This window comes from Lissotriton helveticus, chromosome 5_1 (assembly GCF_964261635.1).
Source record: "Lissotriton helveticus chromosome 5_1, aLisHel1.1, whole genome shotgun sequence".
NCBI classification, from domain to species: domain Eukaryota; kingdom Metazoa; phylum Chordata; class Amphibia; order Caudata; family Salamandridae; genus Lissotriton; species Lissotriton helveticus.
The window spans coordinates 1,042,148,609-1,042,168,827 of NC_136065.1; the positions used below are offsets into that span (position 1 = coordinate 1,042,148,609).

The 20,219-nt window shown below is 49.3% G+C and overlaps 1 protein-coding gene across 1 annotated transcript in view; it reads right to left on the reverse strand.

Annotated features, from left to right (window-relative positions):
- LOC144753478 (zinc finger matrin-type protein 4-like) overlaps positions 1 to 19,024 on the reverse strand; it is a 915,282-nt gene extending 896,258 nt beyond the window's left edge. Inside the window, exon 1 of the mRNA XM_078641153.1 lies at positions 18,919 to 19,024. Within this exon, the coding sequence (XP_078497279.1) occupies positions 18,919 to 19,023 (105 nt within the window). The 5' untranslated portion in view covers position 19,024. The remainder of the gene's footprint in view (positions 1 to 18,918) is intronic.
- Positions 19,025 to 20,219: the final 1,195 nt, after the last annotated feature.

Sequence of the window (20,219 nt, forward strand, 5' to 3'; positions counted from 1 at the left end):
GGCAAAGAAATGTTTAGTGGTCCTACGGAGTTCCTTCCGTATTTGTGAGACATGCAGATAATCTGGATAGATTGGGTAGAGTCGCTTGTGGGAGGTATGATGGGAGGAGAGCATCAAAGTCACTGGGGAGTGGTCAGAGATACCCCTCGGCCCGATAGTGATATTCACTACGCAGGAGAGGGTGGACTCCAGTGCCAGGAAATAGTCTATTCTAGATAAGCTGTTGTGTACTGCCGAGTGAAAGGTGTATTGTCTGTCTATCGGGTGTTTATGTCTCCAGACATCCGCTAGTCCGAGTGCCTCCACAAAGCTTCGCAGGCGGGAGACCCCAGATGTTGCAGACCTCACCGGGTGTCTGTCCATGGTGACGTCCATCGTAGTGTTAAAATCCCCACCAATGAGGAGGTCCCCACTGGGCAGAGACAGCAGAAATTCTCTGAGGGGCGGAAGAGCCACCGCCTGCAACGCCGGGGGGACATGCACCGACACCACAGTAACAAGCCTGCTCTCCCATTGTCCATGTATCGCTGCAAACCTACCCTGATCATCATGTTTAGTCTGCTTGACTATAAAGGGGGAGTTTTTTCGCAGTAAAATTCCTGTGCCTCTAGACCCCGCAGAGAACTCCGAATGTACCACCATTTTGAACCCCATCTGTCCAGTGCTTTACATGCTGCTCCCATAAGGTGAATCTCCTGTAGGAGTACCAGTGTAGGGGCCTGGCGTTTCAGGGCTCGTAACACTAACCCTCTTTTAATTTTATCGTCTAACCCGTGGACATTCCACGTGATCAGTGTGAGTGGGGCTACGGGGGCTACCTGGTCTTCCGCCCGTGCGCTAGCGCAAATTGTATCTGTCGACATGACTGTGTGGAGTGGTAAACAGGTAGTGTAACCTTGTCGTGTCCTGTAAGGAGGTAACATGCAGTAAGCACCATGCTCCGAGGTCTGTTCCGATATGAAGCACAACTAATAAACCAGAACTTCGAACTTCCCCACCCCACAATACCACCCCCCTCCCTGCCTCCCTGCCCGACGGACTTTGAACAGCCCGCCACCCCAACTTAGCAGAGTGCTCAATCCCGACCCACAACAGAGTACTTGCGTGTAGGGGTTACGAAGTCCAGTGAGAGCGTGACCCCTCCTTTCCGGCTGGGCCCGTTTCCGCCCAGTGTCGGCTTATAAGAATTGTCGTGATACACCTGCTGTGTATTAATTACTGTTCGTTCCAAACCGGTCCGGTTCATTTATTGTTAGGGTCTTCCGCTTCTGTTCTTTGTGAGTTGTCTTCCTCAAGGGGAAAGAGTTCTGGGCTGCCCATCTCCGTTTCGTCCGTCCATCGACGCTGGTCCCTATGTCCACAACGGGGTCCGTCCTTTTTCCTCCAGCCTTCGAGACAATCATATGCCTCATCAGGTGTCTCGAAGAACCAAGTCTTCCCTTCTGCCACCACCCTCAGCTTTGCTGGGAACAGCATCGAGTAGGGTACCTCACGTGCTCGTAGGGCCTTTTTGACTTCCAGGAAGCTACGACGCTGTTTTGATACCGCCGCCGTGTTCTGCAGGTGGATTTGGGGGGAGACTTGTGCCGTTTGGAGAATATTATCTCTGTCTCTGAAGTTGAATAGGCGCGCGAGCACCGGCCTTGGGGGCGCACCCGGCTTGGTCTTTCCTCCTGGGACCCTGTGTGCCCGTCCCACCTAAAAGAATGTGGAAAGTCCCTTAGGCTGTAGTCTAGTTTTTATCAATTCTTCTACAAATAGGTCCATAGCCTGGGTGCCGTCACTCTCCGGAATGCCTAAGATTCAAACGTTATTTCTGCGAGAGCGCCCTTCCTGATTGTCCAGCTTCTCGGCCGGTATTTTGTTTTCTGATTCAAGACGAGAAACTGTTTTCTTCAACACTGCTGTGTCGCATGCCAGAGATTTTGTGGTATGCTCAACCTCCGTGACTGTGGTGGAGATTTTCTGGAAGTCAGCACGAAGTAGCGAGACATCTGCGGAAATGGAGCCCACTGTGGTCTGTACGTTAGCCAGTGCCGCCATTATTTCCTCCAAAGTTACTTTTTTGGCGGCGCCATCTCCTTGCACTCCGCTCAATGAGGTTCTCCCCTCCTGCAGTGGGGAAAGTCCTTATTATATGCATATTTGTCTAATTTAGCTTGCCTCGTTAGATTTCTGGGGCCTCTGCCCGACATGATGGGACTCCGAGTGGGCAGCGGGGACCATTGCGTTACTATTATACTTGACCAGCGGACCTCGAACTCGCTCCTGTGTTCCCCGTGCTCCCCTCCGCTTCACTCCGGATCTTCATTATGATGTCCACACAAGGGGGATGGGGCATGAGAAGATGTGCCCGCGTTTTCCGTGCCCTCAGAATGTATACCAGTGAGAATGTAGGTCTTCCTCCCAGGGGGTTGGTATCCTTCTACCGAAGCAAGGAGTCCTCTCTCCAGGGCTGCATGCGGGGCGAGGCGGGGTACATATATCGGGCGGGGGTCTCTCTGTATATCATGGTGCTCCATCTTTGTTATTGTTATTGTTATCTGAGGTTTGTATAGCGCCAAATCACCATCAGGTCTCTAGGCGCTTCTGACAGAAGCAGTAACAACAGCTGAGTGGGTAAACAGAAGGTACAAATATAACAGCAACTCAAATGGAACAAAAAGCTTCCCTAAATAAAAGTGTTTTCAATAACTTCCTAAAATGAAGAAGATTTACTTCTTTACGAAGGGACTCCGGTAGTTTGTTCCACAACTGTGGGACTTGGACCGAAAAAGATCTCCCTCCCTTGGTTGTCATTTTGAAACGCGGACAAGACAACAATTGGGAGTTGGAGGACCTCAGCGCTCGTTTGGGATTATAGACCGCAAGTCGTTCTTTTATATAGGCAGGCGCCTGCCCATAGATTGCCTTATGGGCGATGCATAAACTTTTAAATTCCGCCCTTTGCTTTATGGGGAGCCAATGTAGTCTGCGCAGTAGTGGAGAGGCATGGGTCTGTCTAGGTAATCTGAAGATCAGTCGCGCTGCATCATTCAAAGTTACCTGCAGGCGGTTGATCAGGATTTTTGCCAGACCTAGATAGAGCGCGATCCCATAGTCAATCCTTGAAATTATTGTCGCCGAGACAATGGTCCGGAGCATATTTAGGGAGAATAGGGGAACTAGGTTACGTAGCTGCCTAATTAGGTTAGTACAGGTCCCAACAACAGAAGATATCTGGCTAGCCATTGTCAGCTCATGGTCGATCTTAATACCAAGGCTTTTTACATTGGGGCATGGTTTTGGGGTGGGGCCAAGCTCTTGGGCCAAAACAAATCACTCCAGGGCGAGGTGGCAGTTGAAACCACCAAAACCTCAGTTTTTTCGGGATTTATTTTCAGCAAATTTGCCGTCATACAGCTAACCGTATATCTAAGTATATTCTGGGCCTGGGTCTGTGCAAATGCCGTGTTATCAATACTCAGTAACAACTGAGTATCATCGGCATAGCTAAAAATTCTGCAGCCCATGCTTGCCAAGGAGTCTATCAATGGTTGTAGATAAAGATTGAATAAGAGTGGTGACAATGCAGAGCCCTGCTGGACTCCGCACTCAAGGACACCCACCTCAGATAAACAATCCCCTAGTTGAATCCTCTGGGTCCTCCCGGACAGAAAGGATTTTAGCCATTGGTATGCTAGATCCTTTATCCCAAAAGCGGCCAGTCTGTCCAGGAGCAGGGCATGGCTGACAGTATCAAATGCCGCTGATAGGTCTAAAAGTATCAGGGCACTTGGTTTCTGACTGTCAGCCATGCCTCTAAGCTCATTCAGCACCGAGAGCATTACTAACTCGGTGCTGTGATGTGCGCGGAACCCCGCTTGACGCTCCTGGAGTAGATGGTGTGACTCCAGGAACGAAGACAGGGACTTTAGCACATGTTGCTCCAAGATCTTGGACTGAAAAGGCAGCTGGGATATTGGCCTATAGTTTTTCAGGATAACCGGGTCCGCCCCTGGCTTTTTTATCAGGGGCTTGGCTCGTGCCTCTTTAAAACTAGCTGGTAGAAGGCCAGTGTCTAACGAGTTGATTAAGAGGGTGCTCATTCGGTAGTTCAACGTTCATGTGTTAGGCCCCCAATGGTTCCCGCCGCCAAGCTGGACAGGGACACCCCGGCCGGGCCCCAGTCCCTCTGTGTGCTTCCTTGCGAAAGTTTCCCGGCGTGCACTGTAACTCCGGGTCCTGGTCTCAGGTATTTCTCGGAAATGGGCCTCTGTTGCTGCACTGTTCATGGGGCCTGTCCAGGCAGGAAAATCACTTGAGGCCCCGGCTTCCGCCGTTAACGTAGGCCGGGCCCTGGTCTCAGGTATTGCTGTGCCTCCCCGTCTCTCACAGTAGGCCCCCTGGCCGTGCCCATACCGCAGCACCCCTACCGCAGCACCCCCGCGGAGCCTCAGGCGCGTTGCACTCTAGTTCGCTTCCGCTTTGAAATGGGGCTCTGTTGCTGCACTGTACATGGAGCCCGTCGGGGCAGGCAAATCACTCGAGGTCCCGGCTTCCGTCGTTAAAGTAAGCCACCAGTCCGGGGTTGCAGGTGTTCGTGGTGATCTTCGGTGCAGCCGTGCTGTGATCTGCAGCATCCAGCGCCGTCTGGTCGTGGACAGGTAATGGAGCACCGGCCTCCCGATATCTATATAGATAGGAGGTCTGTTATGCTGTCAGGCCTCCCCGTCTCTCGCAGCAGGAACTGTGGACCCCCGGTTGTGCTCCTACCGTTGCGTCTCCACGGAGCCTTAAGAATATTGGGAACCGATCCGCTTCTCTTCAGATATGGGCCCCTCGCCGCTCCGTCAAGCCCACCACTGCCGCACTTTTCCTGGAGCTCTTTTGGGCAGCCGAATCACTCGAGGCCCCGGCTTCCACCGCGGAAGTAGGCCGCCAGTCTTTGGTCTCGGTTGTCCCTAGTTTTCTGCGAATGATTTGCACCGGGACCGTGGCATTCAGCGCCGCTCGGTCACGGACGTGTACGGGTGTTCCAGCCTCCCGTTAATTAGCAGGATAAGTGGTCGGATTTATAGGGAAGGGCACCTCGTCTCCGGAACTTCCTCAGCAAGCAAGCGGCCATCTTCCCCGGCCGTTAGCCATGCCCCCCTCTGAATGTGTTTTTGATGCGTCATGTGCCTTGTTCTTACACCGCTGAATGTATGTTTATGCATCATGTGTTTTCCTTCCCTACACCTCTGAATGTTGTGATGCATCATGTGTAATATTCCTATGTCTTTACCACCCCTAAATGTATGGTGATACTTAGGTGGTTGTTTTCTCCTAGTACAGGTGTTGCTAGTGAGGTCCTGGTTCCCTGCGTCATATTCTCCTAAGGTGGTTAGGGTTGCGTAGGTGGTACTTACCTTACCAGTAGTTACTTCTTGTGTGCTCTATGCTTCATTTTTTTCCTACAGTGATTAATATTCTAAAATCTAAAAGTGCTTATTCCTGACAGTGGTCCATGCGGCCCTGTCCTGTACATAAACCCCTGTAAATTCTGCCTGTGCCTGTTGGCACATTTTAAAGTGTGTATTTTTATCTAATATGTTTGGTGTAATACAAAGGCTTTTCCTTGTGGTGGGCCTTGGGTGTTGTTGCTGGGTGCGCGCGCATTCAGAAAAGGGGGTGGTGATGGACAGAGCATCTGAGTTAAACAGAACACTCATACCCAGTCAAAAGATCAGGGCTTGATCCATCACCGTTTTTTAGCTCACTGCACCATCCCAGTTCAGAACCTGGCTACATGCAAATTAGTCTGTCCCTGGCCCAGTGCATCATGGGAACAGGGCAGACCAAACTACCAAGCCAATTCTTTACTGGAAAGGAAACAAGCTTCCGGGGACCGGTTTCTGGCATTGCAGCCGTCTTCGGCCCGGCTTGCTTGAATCCTAATGGTGCAGTGAGCAAGGGACTCACATCTGAGCATACCCTGCCACTCCTATAGTGGCCAAAATGATTCAGAAAAGGGGGTGGTGATGGACAGGGCATCTGAGTTAAACAGAACACTCATACCCAGTCAAAAGATCAGGGCTTGATCCATCACCGCTTTTTAGCTCACTGCACCATCCCAGTTCAGAACCTGGCTACATGCAAATTAGTCTGTCCCTGGTCCAGTGCATCATGGGAAAGGAAACAAGCTTCCGGGGACCAGTTTCTGGCATTGGAGCCGTCTTCGGGTGCGCGCGCAAACACTTAACTCACATTGCCTCCGAGTTTAGCGTTACTGCTCGTGTCACGTTACCAAGGGGGTGAGCAGGGGTTATCTTGGCGTGTAACTCCCTTGCCCTGACTTGGGAATGGTGGTTTCTGCCTGGCTTTGGTGCAAGCCTCAGCCAGCCGGAAATCCCCTTTCTAACATTGGTGGCAGTGGTGGGATCCGGATTTGTGTTTGCGCTGTACCACAGTAGCAGCTGGCTGCACCACAAAACTCTGCATTTTAGATAAATCACATTTTGGGGATTATTGTTGTAAGTTGTTAAAAATGTCATTTCTGTGGAAATGTGTTCCTTGTGCACTGTGAGTTAGGTGTCCCTAGCTCGGGATGGTAGACCATCCCCCTAAGTGCAGTGTGTTTTCTGGATTCATCAGGAGGGTGGTATCCAGTGGTGGCAGCATAAATGTGTCCAGTGCACGTGTCCCCCGTCCCTGTCCTGGAGTAATGGTACCTGTGTCACGTGTGGTCAGGTTGAGAAGTCAGGGGTGGTAGAAACTGCCTTACCAGTCTGGGGGTGGGGGGGGCGTGTGTGAATGAATGGTGTGATTTCTCTGGATGTGGAGCTTGTTGAATACTTGTGTACTCTTGTTTTGCTCAGATACCTAAGTTCCGTGTGTTAAACTTTTCCCAAGAATGTCTGCAGAAGTGGAGCCTGCTTTTGATTTCTGTGGTCTGTTTAGAGACAGATTTATGGAGTTGGTAAGGTTCTGGGAGGAGAGAGACATAGGGGATGGAGTGATTCCAAAAGGAGTGGCTGAGGTGTCTTCCAGCCCACTGTGGTGGAAGAGGTTCAGTGTAGCCCAGCTAGGTCTCGGTGTAGGGGCTCACGTCCTGTCTCAGAGGAGAAGGAGTGGGTGGGACTGCGTGTCTCCAGGTGCCCGAAACCCAGTCTCAGGGCCTGGAATGCTTCTGAAGGGAACGTCAGGTCGGGGGCCTAGGCTGTACCAATAGGTCATTTGAGGAGGATCTCCCAGAGTGTTTGAAGAACATGGAACATCGGTGAACAAGGTTTCAGTAGTTCTGGTGTCTGGCAGTACCGCTCCAGTTCGGAGGGTGCAGAATTCTGGAAGGGGTCAGAGGGAGTCTGACCCCTGTGCATCCGGTGAATTTGGATCCCAGGTGGGAGAGTTGTGTTCTGGAGGGTGCTTCAGAAGTAGAGGTAGGGTGGGGCATTCTTGCCCGTGACCTCTGGTCAGCCTGAGGGTGCGGACCCTAGGTTGAAGGATCAGTGGTAGTTTGGAACTACACTGAGAAGAAGGGTGGAGAACGGCTATTGTATGCAAGGGGTTACCACCCCCCACTCTGTGGATTGGCAGGGACCAGTGGTGTCTGGGTGGCCTAGGGCCTGGTCCTAGGAGGTACCTAAGGAGTACCAGTGGGGTAGCCTAGTTGGGCCTGTTTTTTTTTTTAAGTATGTGCTTGTCTTATGGATCAACGTGGCGTAGAACCAGAGGGTGTACCTGCAGTGCGGGCCCGGGTCCTTGTTTTATCGCCCAAAGCAGGGAAGTCCATCACAGTGGTGATTGGTCTGCTCTGCATTTTGGCTGGAAGGGGGTTGTGTTGGACTTTTCCCTTCTGGCAGGTTCACCCCTGAACTTTTTTCTGTTTATATGTGACCTGGGGATGGTGATTCTTGGTTTCTGCGCACTTTCACTGTGTCCCAGTGGAAAGAGCGTGCACACTCTGAGTGTGTGTGATGAGATAGGCCTGCCCTCCCATCTCCCATAGGAATGCATGGGGAATGTATGTGTCCCTGGTAGTTCCTGATGCGTGGGGTGTGCAGGCTCGAGTCTGGTATGTGCGGACTCGTGTGATTGAATGCTGAACAATGGTGTGTGCAGCGTGTTTGTGTCTAATATGGAAGTGCCAGTTCTAGAAGTGTGCCTGTCTGTGCAGTGAATGTGCTGGCTTGTGATTGGCTGGAGCTGGCTGATGTGCCAGGCTCCATGAGTCATGATGGGTCTGCCCCGGTGGTGAGTGTTGAGATTAGCATGTGTGATGTGAGGGAGTGGTGCTTTCCCCACACAATACTGTTCCGCCCCCTGTGGTGTGTCTAATGTCCCTAGCCTGGCCAGTGAAAGGAAAGGGTGGTTGAGTACATCACAGTGCTCCAAAACCAGCTGTGACTGGTTTTCCCCCCACCCTGCACCCTGAGACAAAGGAATTCACTGTATAAAAAGGGGCTGTGTCCCCTTACAAAATGTTCTTGTTTCCAACTTGAATCTTCCAGGGGCGTGCTGCTGCTGGGGCCCAGGGGAAGGCTTGCCTCCCTGGGCCCTGCCCAGCCCCTGGACTGCTGATTTCCTGGACTCCTGAAGGACTTTTGTTGCTCTCTGGTTGCCCCTAGCGCTGGAGAGTGCTTTATTTTACACTAGCGCTTGGGAGCGCTTTTCTTTTATCCTCCTTGTCTGTGTAGCGCTGGGGAGCACTGCAATCATCCCCCTAGCGCTTGGAAGCGCTTTCTTTTGACCTTGCGCAGGTGCCCACCCTGCGACTTGACCTGTTGCTGTTTTGTGCCCCCAGCGAGTGCCCACCTCGCTTTATTACTTATTTTGAGGGAGCCGACCCCTCGTGTGTCTCCCCGCCTCACCGCCACAGCCCATGGCTCTCAGGTGCCGGAAGGAGATGTCCGGCCCGCCGCCTGGTTGTGGGCGGGGCCGGGAGGATGTTGTTTCCGCTTCCCCCTGCCTAGGGGAAGCCATTGGTTGCCCTTCCGGTCTCCCGTATGGAGAGGGAGACCGGAGATGCTGCCCGCCAGGAAGAAGGAGACCCGGAGCCTTGCAGGCTCCGTTTTGAAAGTCCCCGTCCCGAGATGGGGGACCGGATGAGGCAAGTGCGCTGTCGGGCGGAGCTCCCAGGAGTCGGAAGAGCTCCGCTACCGCCGCCAAAGAAGAGACAGCCTTCCCCCGCCGAAGAGCCGGTAAGTTAAGACGGCTGGGGCGGGGTAAAGGCCTCACGAGTCACAGGGGCCGCAGTGGCAGTATACGAGCGGCCCCGTTTGGCAGCGGGCCGCTCCCCTGTGACCCGCAGCATTGCTTTCCTTTTCTTCAAGTCCCCCGGGGGGGGGCCCCAACAAAGGGGCCATCTTAGTTTAAAGCCCGCGAGGGCTCCGTGGGGCACATTATTGAGTTGAAGGGCCTGCGGAGCACATGCTGAGCCCCGTGGCTCCAACGATGGGGGCATTGATTTCTTCAAGGAGTCAGAGTGCTCCCATGCTCACAGTGTATTTCAGAGCCTGTCGAGGCTCCAACGTTCTCGGGGGCATTTTTATTGGTAGAGCGGCCCCAGCTGGCAGCGGGCCGCTCCCACAGTGTTGGCAGCATTCCTGTCCAGAGTCCACGAGGCACCCACGCCCCCCTCATTGTTTCAGAGCCAAGAGGGCTCTAAAATGCACAAAATGCCTTCATAGAGCCATATGGCTCCAACCCTTTTGCGCAGTCTTTTCTCCAGAGGGCCAGTGAGGGCCCATGTTGCAGTTTGTCTTTCCCAGCTGCCCAGCAAGTAGTGGGCAGCTGCACCGTTTAGGTTCTTTCTTTTAGGGACATGTACTCTGGACTTTAGGAGTGAGGCGCACTCCTTCATCCCTACCCTGGCCTTCCCCAGCTGCGCAGCACTTAGTGCCAGCTGCAGCGTTTAGGCCCTGTCTTGTCCCTCAGCTGCCCAGCAAGTAGTGGGCAGCTGCTACGTTTAGGTTTTGGCGCAGTGGCGCAACCTGGACTTTGATGTAAGTTCTGTGCTAATGTGATTTCTGCGAATTGTTCTTTGCTGCACCTCTGAATGTGTTTTTGATGTGTCATGTGCCTTGTTCCCACACCGCTGAATGTATGTTTATGCATCATGTGTTTTCCTTCCCTACACCTCTGAATGTTGTGATGCATCATGTGTAATATTCCTATGTCTTTACCCCTAAATGTATGGTGATACTTAGGCGGTTGTTTTCTCCTAATACAGGTGTTGCTAGTGAGGTCCTGGTTCCCTGCGTCATATTCTCCTAAGGTGGTTAGGGTTGCGTAGGTGGTACTTACCTTACCAGTAGTTACTTGTTGTGTGCTCTATGCTTCATTTTTGTCCTACAGTGATTATTATTCTAAAATCTAAAAGTGCTTATTCCTGACAGTGGTCCATGCGGCCCTGTCCTGTACATAATCCCCTGTAATTCTGCCCGTGCCTGTTGGCACATTGTAAAGTGTGTGTTTTTATCTAATGTGTTTGGTGTAATACAAAGGCTATTTTTATACATAACCTTGTGTGGAGCTTCCTTGTGGTGGGCCTTGGGTGTTGTTGCTGGGTGCGCGCGCAAACACTTAACTCACATGGCCTCCGAGTTTAGCCTTATTGCTCGTGTCACGTTACCAAGGGGGTGAGCAGGGGTTATCTTGGCTTATAACTCCCTTGCCCTGACGTGGGAATGGTGGTTTCTGCCTGGCTTTGGCACAAGCCTCAGCCAGCCGGAAATCCCTTTTCTAACAATAAGGCATTTCCATAGTGTACGAATTGTGTGACCAGAGGAAGACAGTCTGAAGTCTAAAGATATGACTAAGCTGGACAATGTATGAACTGTTTGGTCACAGGCCAATAAATGAGGGCCATGAGAATGTGGTTTGCAAGGGAAGTTTGTGTGAGCAGTATTTTCACCTTTCTACTGTAAAATTTCAGCCTGGATTCATTCCCCAGGTGTACTCAGCCAAAAGACAGTCATCAGTTACATACCTTGGTTTTCGTACGGACCCATAAGTACTGCCTGACTATCTGTGTTCTCATATCAGTGCCCATGCATCATAAACATATACCTGAAGACTAGCCGTAAATATTCTAATGATACTAGACAGATAATACAAGTAGATTGGCAATAGTAGGGGTAACCGATTTAACCCAGAATAACTAAAAAATTGAAGGTGCTGAGAAACACACCAAAGATCTGTTCTAGTTGTCTGTAATTCGAGCGGAAGGTTTGGAGCTATCACAGAACAGCACTGAAAATGACATCTCTAATGTTCCAAATGTTGAAGGATGAGCTGTGCTTTCACCGACTTCTGAATATTCCAATAAGATCAGGGGTGACTGTCGGTGTTCTGATTTCAATGAGCATGGTTTTAGTTCTACTGGCTGACTTTGATCCAACTAGTGTTATTCGGCTCAAGATGTTATTGGAAGTAATTTACAACCACTCTTTTTGGTACTTAGGCCTTAAAAGTTAGAGATGGATTTATTTATTTTTCACATTTTTTTAAGCGCACTGTTACCCGGAGGTGTCCTGGCGCTAACTGTCTGACCTTAGTTTGTGGGAACTGAGAGCTTAGTGCGTTAAGAGCCAAATCTTAAGAGCTCTTCTGAAAGATAAGACATCTGTGGACTTTCTGAGGTTTAGTGGCAATCTGTTCCATGCTATTGCAGCACCCAGGGAGAAGCTCCTGCCCCCCCAACGCGCTTTCCTAACTCTTGGGACTGTCACCAGCGCCTGCTCAGCTGACCTTAAGGTTCTTGCATGCTTGTACCAGTGGAAGAGTAGCTTCATACGTTTGGGGCCAAGGCCATGAAGTGCCTTGAAGACCACACAGAGTGCTTTAAAGAATATTCTTTTACGAACTGGTAACCAGTGTAGTTTTACCAGCTCCTGTGCTACTGAGGCAGACTTAGGAGTCCCCGTAATCAGGCGAGCAGCTGCATTCTGCAGGATCTAGAGTTTATTTAATAGACCCTGTTGGGCATTCAGCATGAGGCTGTTGCAGAAATCTAGACGGGAGAGCACCAATCATGTTACCACTATTTTCCTGTGTTCTTCCGTCAAGAATGGCAGAACTTTGCGAATGGTTTTTAGCACATAGTGCGTTGTTGAGGATAGTGCATTAATTTGTGGTTTAAAGGACAACGATTCATCCATAAGGACACCCAGGTTTTTAACCTTCGCCACTGGGATGGGCGGGGGGTCCCCATTTCTTCTGGCCACCACCGTGGGGACCAGAAGTTGTCCTTGGAACCAAAAAGCAGCACTTTCGTCTTTGCTGAATTGAGCTTAAGACAGTTTTGTGCCATCCAGTTACCTACCTCTCGCATGCAGCCTCTAAACCTGTCTGCCGTGCTATCTGTTTCACCCGGGCGCAGTGACACCACAATCTGCGTGTCGTCTGCATATGCTGTGAGATTAAAACCAAAGGAACGGATCACAGGTGCTAGAGTGGAGACATACACGTTAAAAAGAGTCGGACTCAGGGAAGATCCCTGGGGAACTCCGCAAGGAAGCACAAATGGACGTGATTCAAAGTCCCCCAGGGCCACCGTCTGAGTCCTGCTGGAAAGGAAGGCCTGCAAGATCTTCAGTGCCTTTCCTTGAATTCCGCAAGCCCTCCACCGGTCCACCAATAACTTATGATGGACCGTGTCGAAGGCCGCGGACAAATCCAGCAGGATCAGAGCGGATCTGCCTCCTGCGTCCATCACTCTTCTTATATCTTCCACAGATCTAATCAGAGCCGATTCCGTGCTGTGCCCAGCGCTGAAATCCATGCTGAGATGGATCAAGATGTTCCCCTATCCTCAAAAATGTACTCAGCTGCGAGTTTAGAATGCCCTCCATGATTTTGGCTGGGAGGGGTAATCTGGCGATAGGCCGATAGTTGTTCATCTCGGTTATATCCAGATTGTTTTTTTTAGAAGAGGTAGGATGGATGCTTGCTTCCATCTTGAGGGGAATTCCCCACAGTCCAACATAAGGTTGAACAGGGGGGTAAGTCACGCTGCAATGGTGGCAGGTGTTAATTTAGCAATTGTAGCTGGGCAAGGGTCATGAGGGGAGCCAGACTTTATCCTCTGTAGTCGTAGTCGCTACCTCTTCATCGCTAATTTGGGTGAATTTAAGGAGTTTTCCAGAATTACTATCCATCTCTGGGTCAGCAATATGGATGAGGGTCATGACTTGGTTGTCTAGAGAAGAGAAAATCTTTTCTACTTTTTCCCCGGAAAAAATTGGCCAGACTATCACATATTTGGAGACTTAGTCTTAGGGACTGTTAGGGATGTCACTGTCCGAAATAGTTCCTTTGGGGCATTGCTTGCTTCTTTAATCCGTTTGGTGAAAAAAGCACATTTGGCCAGTTGAATCATCTCTTTATAGACTCTCTGTTTGGCATTGAGTAGTCTTTTGTCCTCCTCTCTATAGTGTGACCGCCAGGCTCTTTACAGTTTTTTGCAGAGAATTTTATGTTCCCTGATCTGTGAACCAGGGAGCGAAGGGGTTTGAGCGCGTGGAATGAAAAATTTTAGGGGGAGCCAGTTGTAGACAAGCTGACTCCAGCCAGTTGGTGTAGGCTGTGGCCGCTTCCTCCACATTTCCTGAGAGGGGCACCAAAGATGTTCTCAATAAGCCCTCCAGCGCCTCGCCATGAATGTTATTCCATTTCCTAACCTTTCTGGTCTCTCAGAGGGAGCTAAAGTGATTTTGAAGTGGACTGCGGAATGGTCAGACCAGGAGACCGGCTGCACTGTCAACACTTCTAGGTTAGGATGGTTAGAAAAGATACCATCTAGGGTATGTCCAGCTTTATGAGTCGGACCACCAACCCATTGTTTCAAATCCAACCCCTGCAGTAGTTCAATAAGATCACGAGTATCTGGGTCCGAACCGCACTCGAGGTGAAAGTTGAAATCCCCCAGTAGTGTAAAGGATTGGGCACATACTGCTTCTTCGAGTAGGCTACTCAGGGCTGTGACAAATGGGGCTTTGGTCCCTGGGGGCCTGTAAACTAAGCAGCCTCTAAGGGTTTGATGATCAGATAAAGTGAAATTGAACAGAAGAGCCTCATCAAGACCCGTGCCTCCAGGTTGAAAGGACCCTCTGACTGATTTGTGGTAAATAATAGCCAGGCCTCCGCCTTTCCTCTTTTCTCTATTTAGAGTATAATAGACATACTAAGGTGGAGTGGCGTTAACAATATCTGGTCCCGAAGCAGCATCGGTCCAGGATTCTGTGATAAATGCTATCGTCACTCCAGCATCCTGAATTAGATCCGCTATTTCTGATCTGTGTTTAACCAGTGATCTCGCGTTGAGGAGCAGGCACTTCACTGAGGCGTGTATTTTCCCTACTGGCATTTTGTTAAAAGCCCTGGGGGGTGCGATAGATTTTCAGCGCAGTCTGGGCAGATCCTGTAAACAGTTAGTGCACTGGTAGGGATTCCTCAACGCCTCGTCCCCCATTTCCATAGTGAAGCAGCCTGTAAAGTTGGTACAGCCCCTTAGTGCCCACAAGGTCTCTCGGTTATAAGTATACCTCGAGGGTGGGTTAGATTCCATCCCATCAGGGATCCTGGCCCTAGGCGCGTGTCCGGCGCGGACGGGCGCAGCCGGGCTCGCCTTTGGCGCGCCGCCGGCGCGCCCCCTGCGCTCATCCACTGCGCTTCCTAGGAAAGGGTGCCATCTTATGCGAAAAGGGGCGGGAGGGGTGGAGCACTAGTCTGCTCAGCCGACTCCTCACCCAAGATGGCGGGACCCATGGGGGGAATTGTCTCCTGTTCAACAATATTAAAACAATGTGCAAATGTGCAGCGGCGCTTTTAAAATAAACAGCAGATATGTGGCGCTTTTAAAATAAACAGCAGATATGTGGCGCTTTTAAAACAAGTATCGAGTAACAATAGCAGCAATCGCACTGTCACCAGCTTCGGTCCCGGCTTCCGCCTCAGGACGTGCAAACACACCACTCACACTAGCCAATCAGTGGGGTGCGTGTGAAACAAGGATTTTTATGCGAGAAGGGGCGGGAGGGGCGGAGCACTACTCTGCTCGGCCGACTCCTCACCCAAGATGGTGGGACCCACGGGGGGAATTGTCTCCGGTTCAACAATATTAAAACAATGTGCAAATGTGCAGAGGCGCTTTTAAAATTAACAGCAGATATGTGGCGCTTTTAAAACAAGTATTGAGTAACAATAGCAGCAATCGCACTGTCACCAGCTTCGGTCCCGGCTTCCGCCTCAGGACATGCAAACACACCACTCACACTAGCCAATCAGTTGGGTGCGTGTGAAACAAGGATTTTTATGCGAGAAGGGGCGGGAGGGGCGGAGCACTAGTCTGCTCGGCCGACTCCTCACCCAAGATGGCGGGACCCACGGGTGGAATTGTCTCCGGTTCAACAATATTAAAACAATGTGCAAATGTGCGGAGGCGCTTTTAAAATAAACAGCAGAAATGTGGCGCTTTTAAAATAAACAGCAGATATGTGGCGCTTTTAAAACAAGTATTGAGTAACAATAGCAGCAATCGCACTGTCACCAGCTTCGGTCCCGGATTCCGCCACTTCAGGACGTGCAAACACACCACTCACACTAGCCAATCCTACTAGTTGACCTGGATTGAAAGTTTGCCAGAGCCTCCAGGGTCAGATTGACTTTTTGAGAGTGGGTGAAAAAGGTATGATCTAACCTATACAGAAATTATTGAAATTAATGTGATTGTGGATGTGAGGATGGAGTCTATCATTTTGTTGATATCAGAAGAAGTGGTGATGAATTTTTGACCCTGATTACTGTTTGGAAGGTTGTACTCACTTTCTGGTTTCTATAGAGAAAGATGAGATAAGAGAGCTTGTTCTGATCATGTTGATCTTGTTAAAAAAGTATTTGAAGTGGTTTGTAAATTTTTAGGGGAGGTAAGATTTGTTGGTGGAAACATGGCTATGATTTTGAGGACCTGAAATAATTTGATATTGTTAGAAATGGGGGTCTCTAGTTGGCAGAGGTAGGTACCTTTGTCCAAATAGGGACCCTTGCTTCTAGTCAGTGTTCAGTCAAAACCAGTTCTGTCCTCGCTGGTTCAGCTTCCTGGCAGGGCGTGGAGACAGCATTGTGGAAAGCAGACCAGGCCCATTCAGGTGAAAGGAACCCCCCCCCTACTCTAATGCAGCCCATGTCTACTCAGCCCAGCCCTGGCTCATCAGGCTCTGTGGAGACACTGCTCCTCCCCAGCCCCTGACACTACAAACCCAGACAGGCAAGCCACATCCTATGAGAGGCACACTCGATAGCTAAACAATAAAATACTTTCTAAAAGTGATATTTTCAAACACAGAATGCAAAAATAATACTTACTAAAAGATGCATTTTAACATTCTGAGTTCAGGCATACTAAACTTTATCTCTTTATCTTGTTCCCATGGACAGTTATATTTATAAGATGTTACAAATAAACTCCCATCATTCTGGCCTATGGGGCAAGATAGCCTTTCAACAGTGAAACATGAAATGGACAGGATTTTACTATCAGGACATGCTACACGCATCAGTACATGTACTACCTTTCACATACAGTGCACACTGCCCAGGGGGGTAACTTGAGCCTACTATAGGGGTGCCTTTCATGTAAGAAAAGGGAAGGTTGGGGCCTGGCAAGTGGGTGCACTTGCCATGTCGACATAGCAGTTTGCAAACTACGCACAGACACTGCGCTGGCAGGTCTGAGTTAGCGTTTAAGGGCTATTGATGTGGGTTGTACAATCAGTGCTGCAGGCCCACTAATAGCATTGGATTTACAGGCCCTGGCACACTTCGTGCACTTTACTAGGGGTTTACCAGTAAATCAAATATACCAATCATAGACAACCAATCATGATAACAATTTACACAGAGAGCATATGCACTTTAGCACTGATTAGCAGTGGTAAAGTGCCCATAGTCCTAAAACCATCAAACACAGGTCAGGAAAAAATAGGAGGAAGAAGCAAAAAGTTTGGGGATAGCCCTGCAAAAAGGGCCAAGTCCAACAGGTATTATTACTGTCTGATGTATTTATCATATTACAGTAGTATTTTGGTTCAGCACATAGGATGCCTCTTTAGAGGACTCATTGGTGGATTCCCCAAAAAGTGTGATCACTTACAATGAATTCTTCAACATAAACAGTGTTCATGACATGTTTTTGGAAGGGTGGTAGAGGAGGAAAGAGATTATAAATTTGTAAGATTATCATCAATGAGTTGACGTTGACAGAGATACGCCTTACCATGAGTTCAATTCTTAATGATTCTTTTTCCAAATAATGCCATAATGCAAACCTTCTAGATTACTATAAATGCGATGGCCTCTCGTTCAGGAGACTTGAACCTCTAATGCCATTCTTCTGGATCAGTGAGAGAGTGAATTAAAGGAGCTGCTACGGCTGTGAAGTTGCTGCAATAAATAGGACCATCACATTTGAAGATACTGTCAAAGCTCAGCTCCTGGTATAGCTTGCATGTATTTTAAAGGGCACTAACACTGGTACTGTAATTTCGTTGCGACTGTATGTATAGTTTCTCTTGTACACTGCATCCCTATCTGCGAAACCCCTGCTACAAATACATTATTTGGATATTTACGGTCACAGAAATGAAAAAGACACGGCAAGCATATTTTCTAGCATCATACTTAAACCTGTTTTGACTTCTCATAGTACAGGATTTATTATGAACCTGTTGCCTGTAGGGCTCAAGGTATGAGAGGACATTATTTCTCCTTGGGCACAAATATCTTTCTGAAGCACATCTAGTATTTCATTGGTGTACAATTTTCTAGTGGGCACATAAAACTGCTTGCCGCTGATGATGAATAATGCTCACATAAACTATTGCGGGCCTAGAGTATTGGATTATTTCCTTAACTCCTTTTCAGAATTGCCTCAAGGAGCTAACACACTTTAGCCAATTTCTTTGAACAGATGTGTGGTAAAATGCCTCATGTGGTCTAGTTTTCAAGGAAGTTTTTGCTGAGAAGAGCCTAATGGCCACATTCGTTTGTTGGCTTGCTTTTCTCACTTAGTTGCTCAAAGGCAATAAGGTTCACAACTCAATTTTGTTTAAATTAAACAGCTCTATGTATAACCACATAACTTTTTAATTTGGTCAATGAGTGTTTTCTGCAGGGGTGCATATATTCGGAGGCAGACATTACTGTGGCCATAGAAGCACATCTGCTTTAGTGGTCATTGCACCATGCGCATTGTGAGGCAGTACCACTGACTACCAATTCATTCACTGGCTATCACTCCTCCTTTGCTGTCCTCCTTCACTACAGTGCATTCTTGAGGGCCACATCATATGCTCAGGGCTCACCTACCATTTTTCCTTTTTTTTCTTCTCCTTCAATCTACGTTGTCGGTGGTCTAGCTTTGTCGCCATTTTTGCTCTATTCTTATTTGCTGGATAAGTAATTTATTTTGTGCCCTCGCATTTGGCTTGTGAAGTCTTTCTTACCAATCAGGAAGTAATAAAAAATAAAAAATAAATTAAATCAGTGGAATAAAAAACTGTTTAAGGAAAGCCTTTCCTGTTTACAGAAAACTCAGTAAAACTGTCACTAAGAATTTGCTGTTTGTGGTGTGTTACACAACCAGAACACCACCCCCCACCAACCCCCCCCCCCCACCACCACCACCAATGCAGTGAAAATTACCTCACACAAGAGATGACAAATGACATGACAATGATGTCATCAGATGACACATCTGCGATGGCGTCGACAAATGAATTAACAGATCGATGAGAGTGCTTGGGACAGTAAATGCTTGCTGGAAGGTGTAGTTGGAGGTATGAGCGCTAAAGACATTTGGCTGTGCCATATAATTAGTCGGAAACAACCCGCACGTCTCAGAAACGACGTTTGAATCTTTGCCCACGCCCTTTCCAGGCTGACGCAGCTTGTGCTCACCTCGTAATGCGCCACGCGCTGGGACTCCGAGATCAACTGTGCGTTGCAAATGTTGCAATAGCTGCTGGTGAATAAAACGCCCTCCTCGCCGGCCGCAGACTTCATCTGAAATGACAAGGTCGATAGAGAGAGGGATGTTAGCTTTGAGGGCGGCGATGAACACAGGAGAACGAGGCTAAGTGACAGAATGACAAAAGCGAAGGTGAGAAAGTGCAGTCGAAGTGAGCGTTAGTTAAGAATATGTCACTGGCAAAGGTTTTTCATTCTAATCTCAAACTCTTGAATCTCAAAGGGTAGCTGCGGTGCAGCAGAAAGGTCAGGAGTCTAAAATACAGTGCATTCGCAAGGTCCCGGCGGCCTAGTCGAACTACAAAACCTTTAAAGTCTAAAGACTATTTTTACAAAGGATGAGCAAGAGACAAAATACAGTGAAATTAATAGATGCATTGGCAAATAAGCAGGTCGCCACAGACCCTAGCAGAGAAATAGACAACTGTACAGGAAAGACAGGCACAGGTAAGTAGACAGAAAGATGGCCAGAGAAGTACGGACACAGGCCGGCAAATTAAGGGTCTGGTGGTTCTAGGACCGCCAGGCTCGAGGGAGGGTACTGACACCACCGTACCGGTGGCACGACAACCCAATTACAACTTGGTCGGATCGCCATTGCACGGCCGCAGCTGCCAGGAAAGTCACATTCCCTGGCATTGGTGCGGCGGTTAGGGGCTAAGTAATATGCTGGGGGTGCCGCTGCCACACCGCCATGCATATTACGAGTGTCAGGATCACCAGCGGTGTCATGGAGGTCTTTCCTTCTTGAAAAGGCTGGCCTTCCTGAAACAAAGGGGGCCCTACAGGGCCCACTGTTACCCATGTGCCGCTCTGTGTGCATGCTCCCCAGTTCCTGCATGGCAGGGACTTTACGGTCTCTGCCATGCAGGAACTGTTTTTGGCATTCCCATTGCAGTGCCCATTTTCAGAGGCACCTCCAAAAACAGCACGCCAGACACAAGGAAAACGGAATCTGGTGGGCGGTGCAACCACAGGTTGGCAGTGGGGGAGTGGGCCGCTGGCGTGGGGGTTCACTTCCGCACCACCAAACTCTGAATCAGCCCTTAGACTTTCCCTGTTCATGTGAAAGTAGACCTAAAGTACAGCTGTCTAGCACCCCACATTAAGACGAATACGAGTTATTCTCTACCAGCACTATTTCCAAGCGAGATCATTTACAGGATGATCCGCACACATCCTCATATCCAGTGTGAGTGATCTGAGCCTACATTACAATTACATAGTTAGTT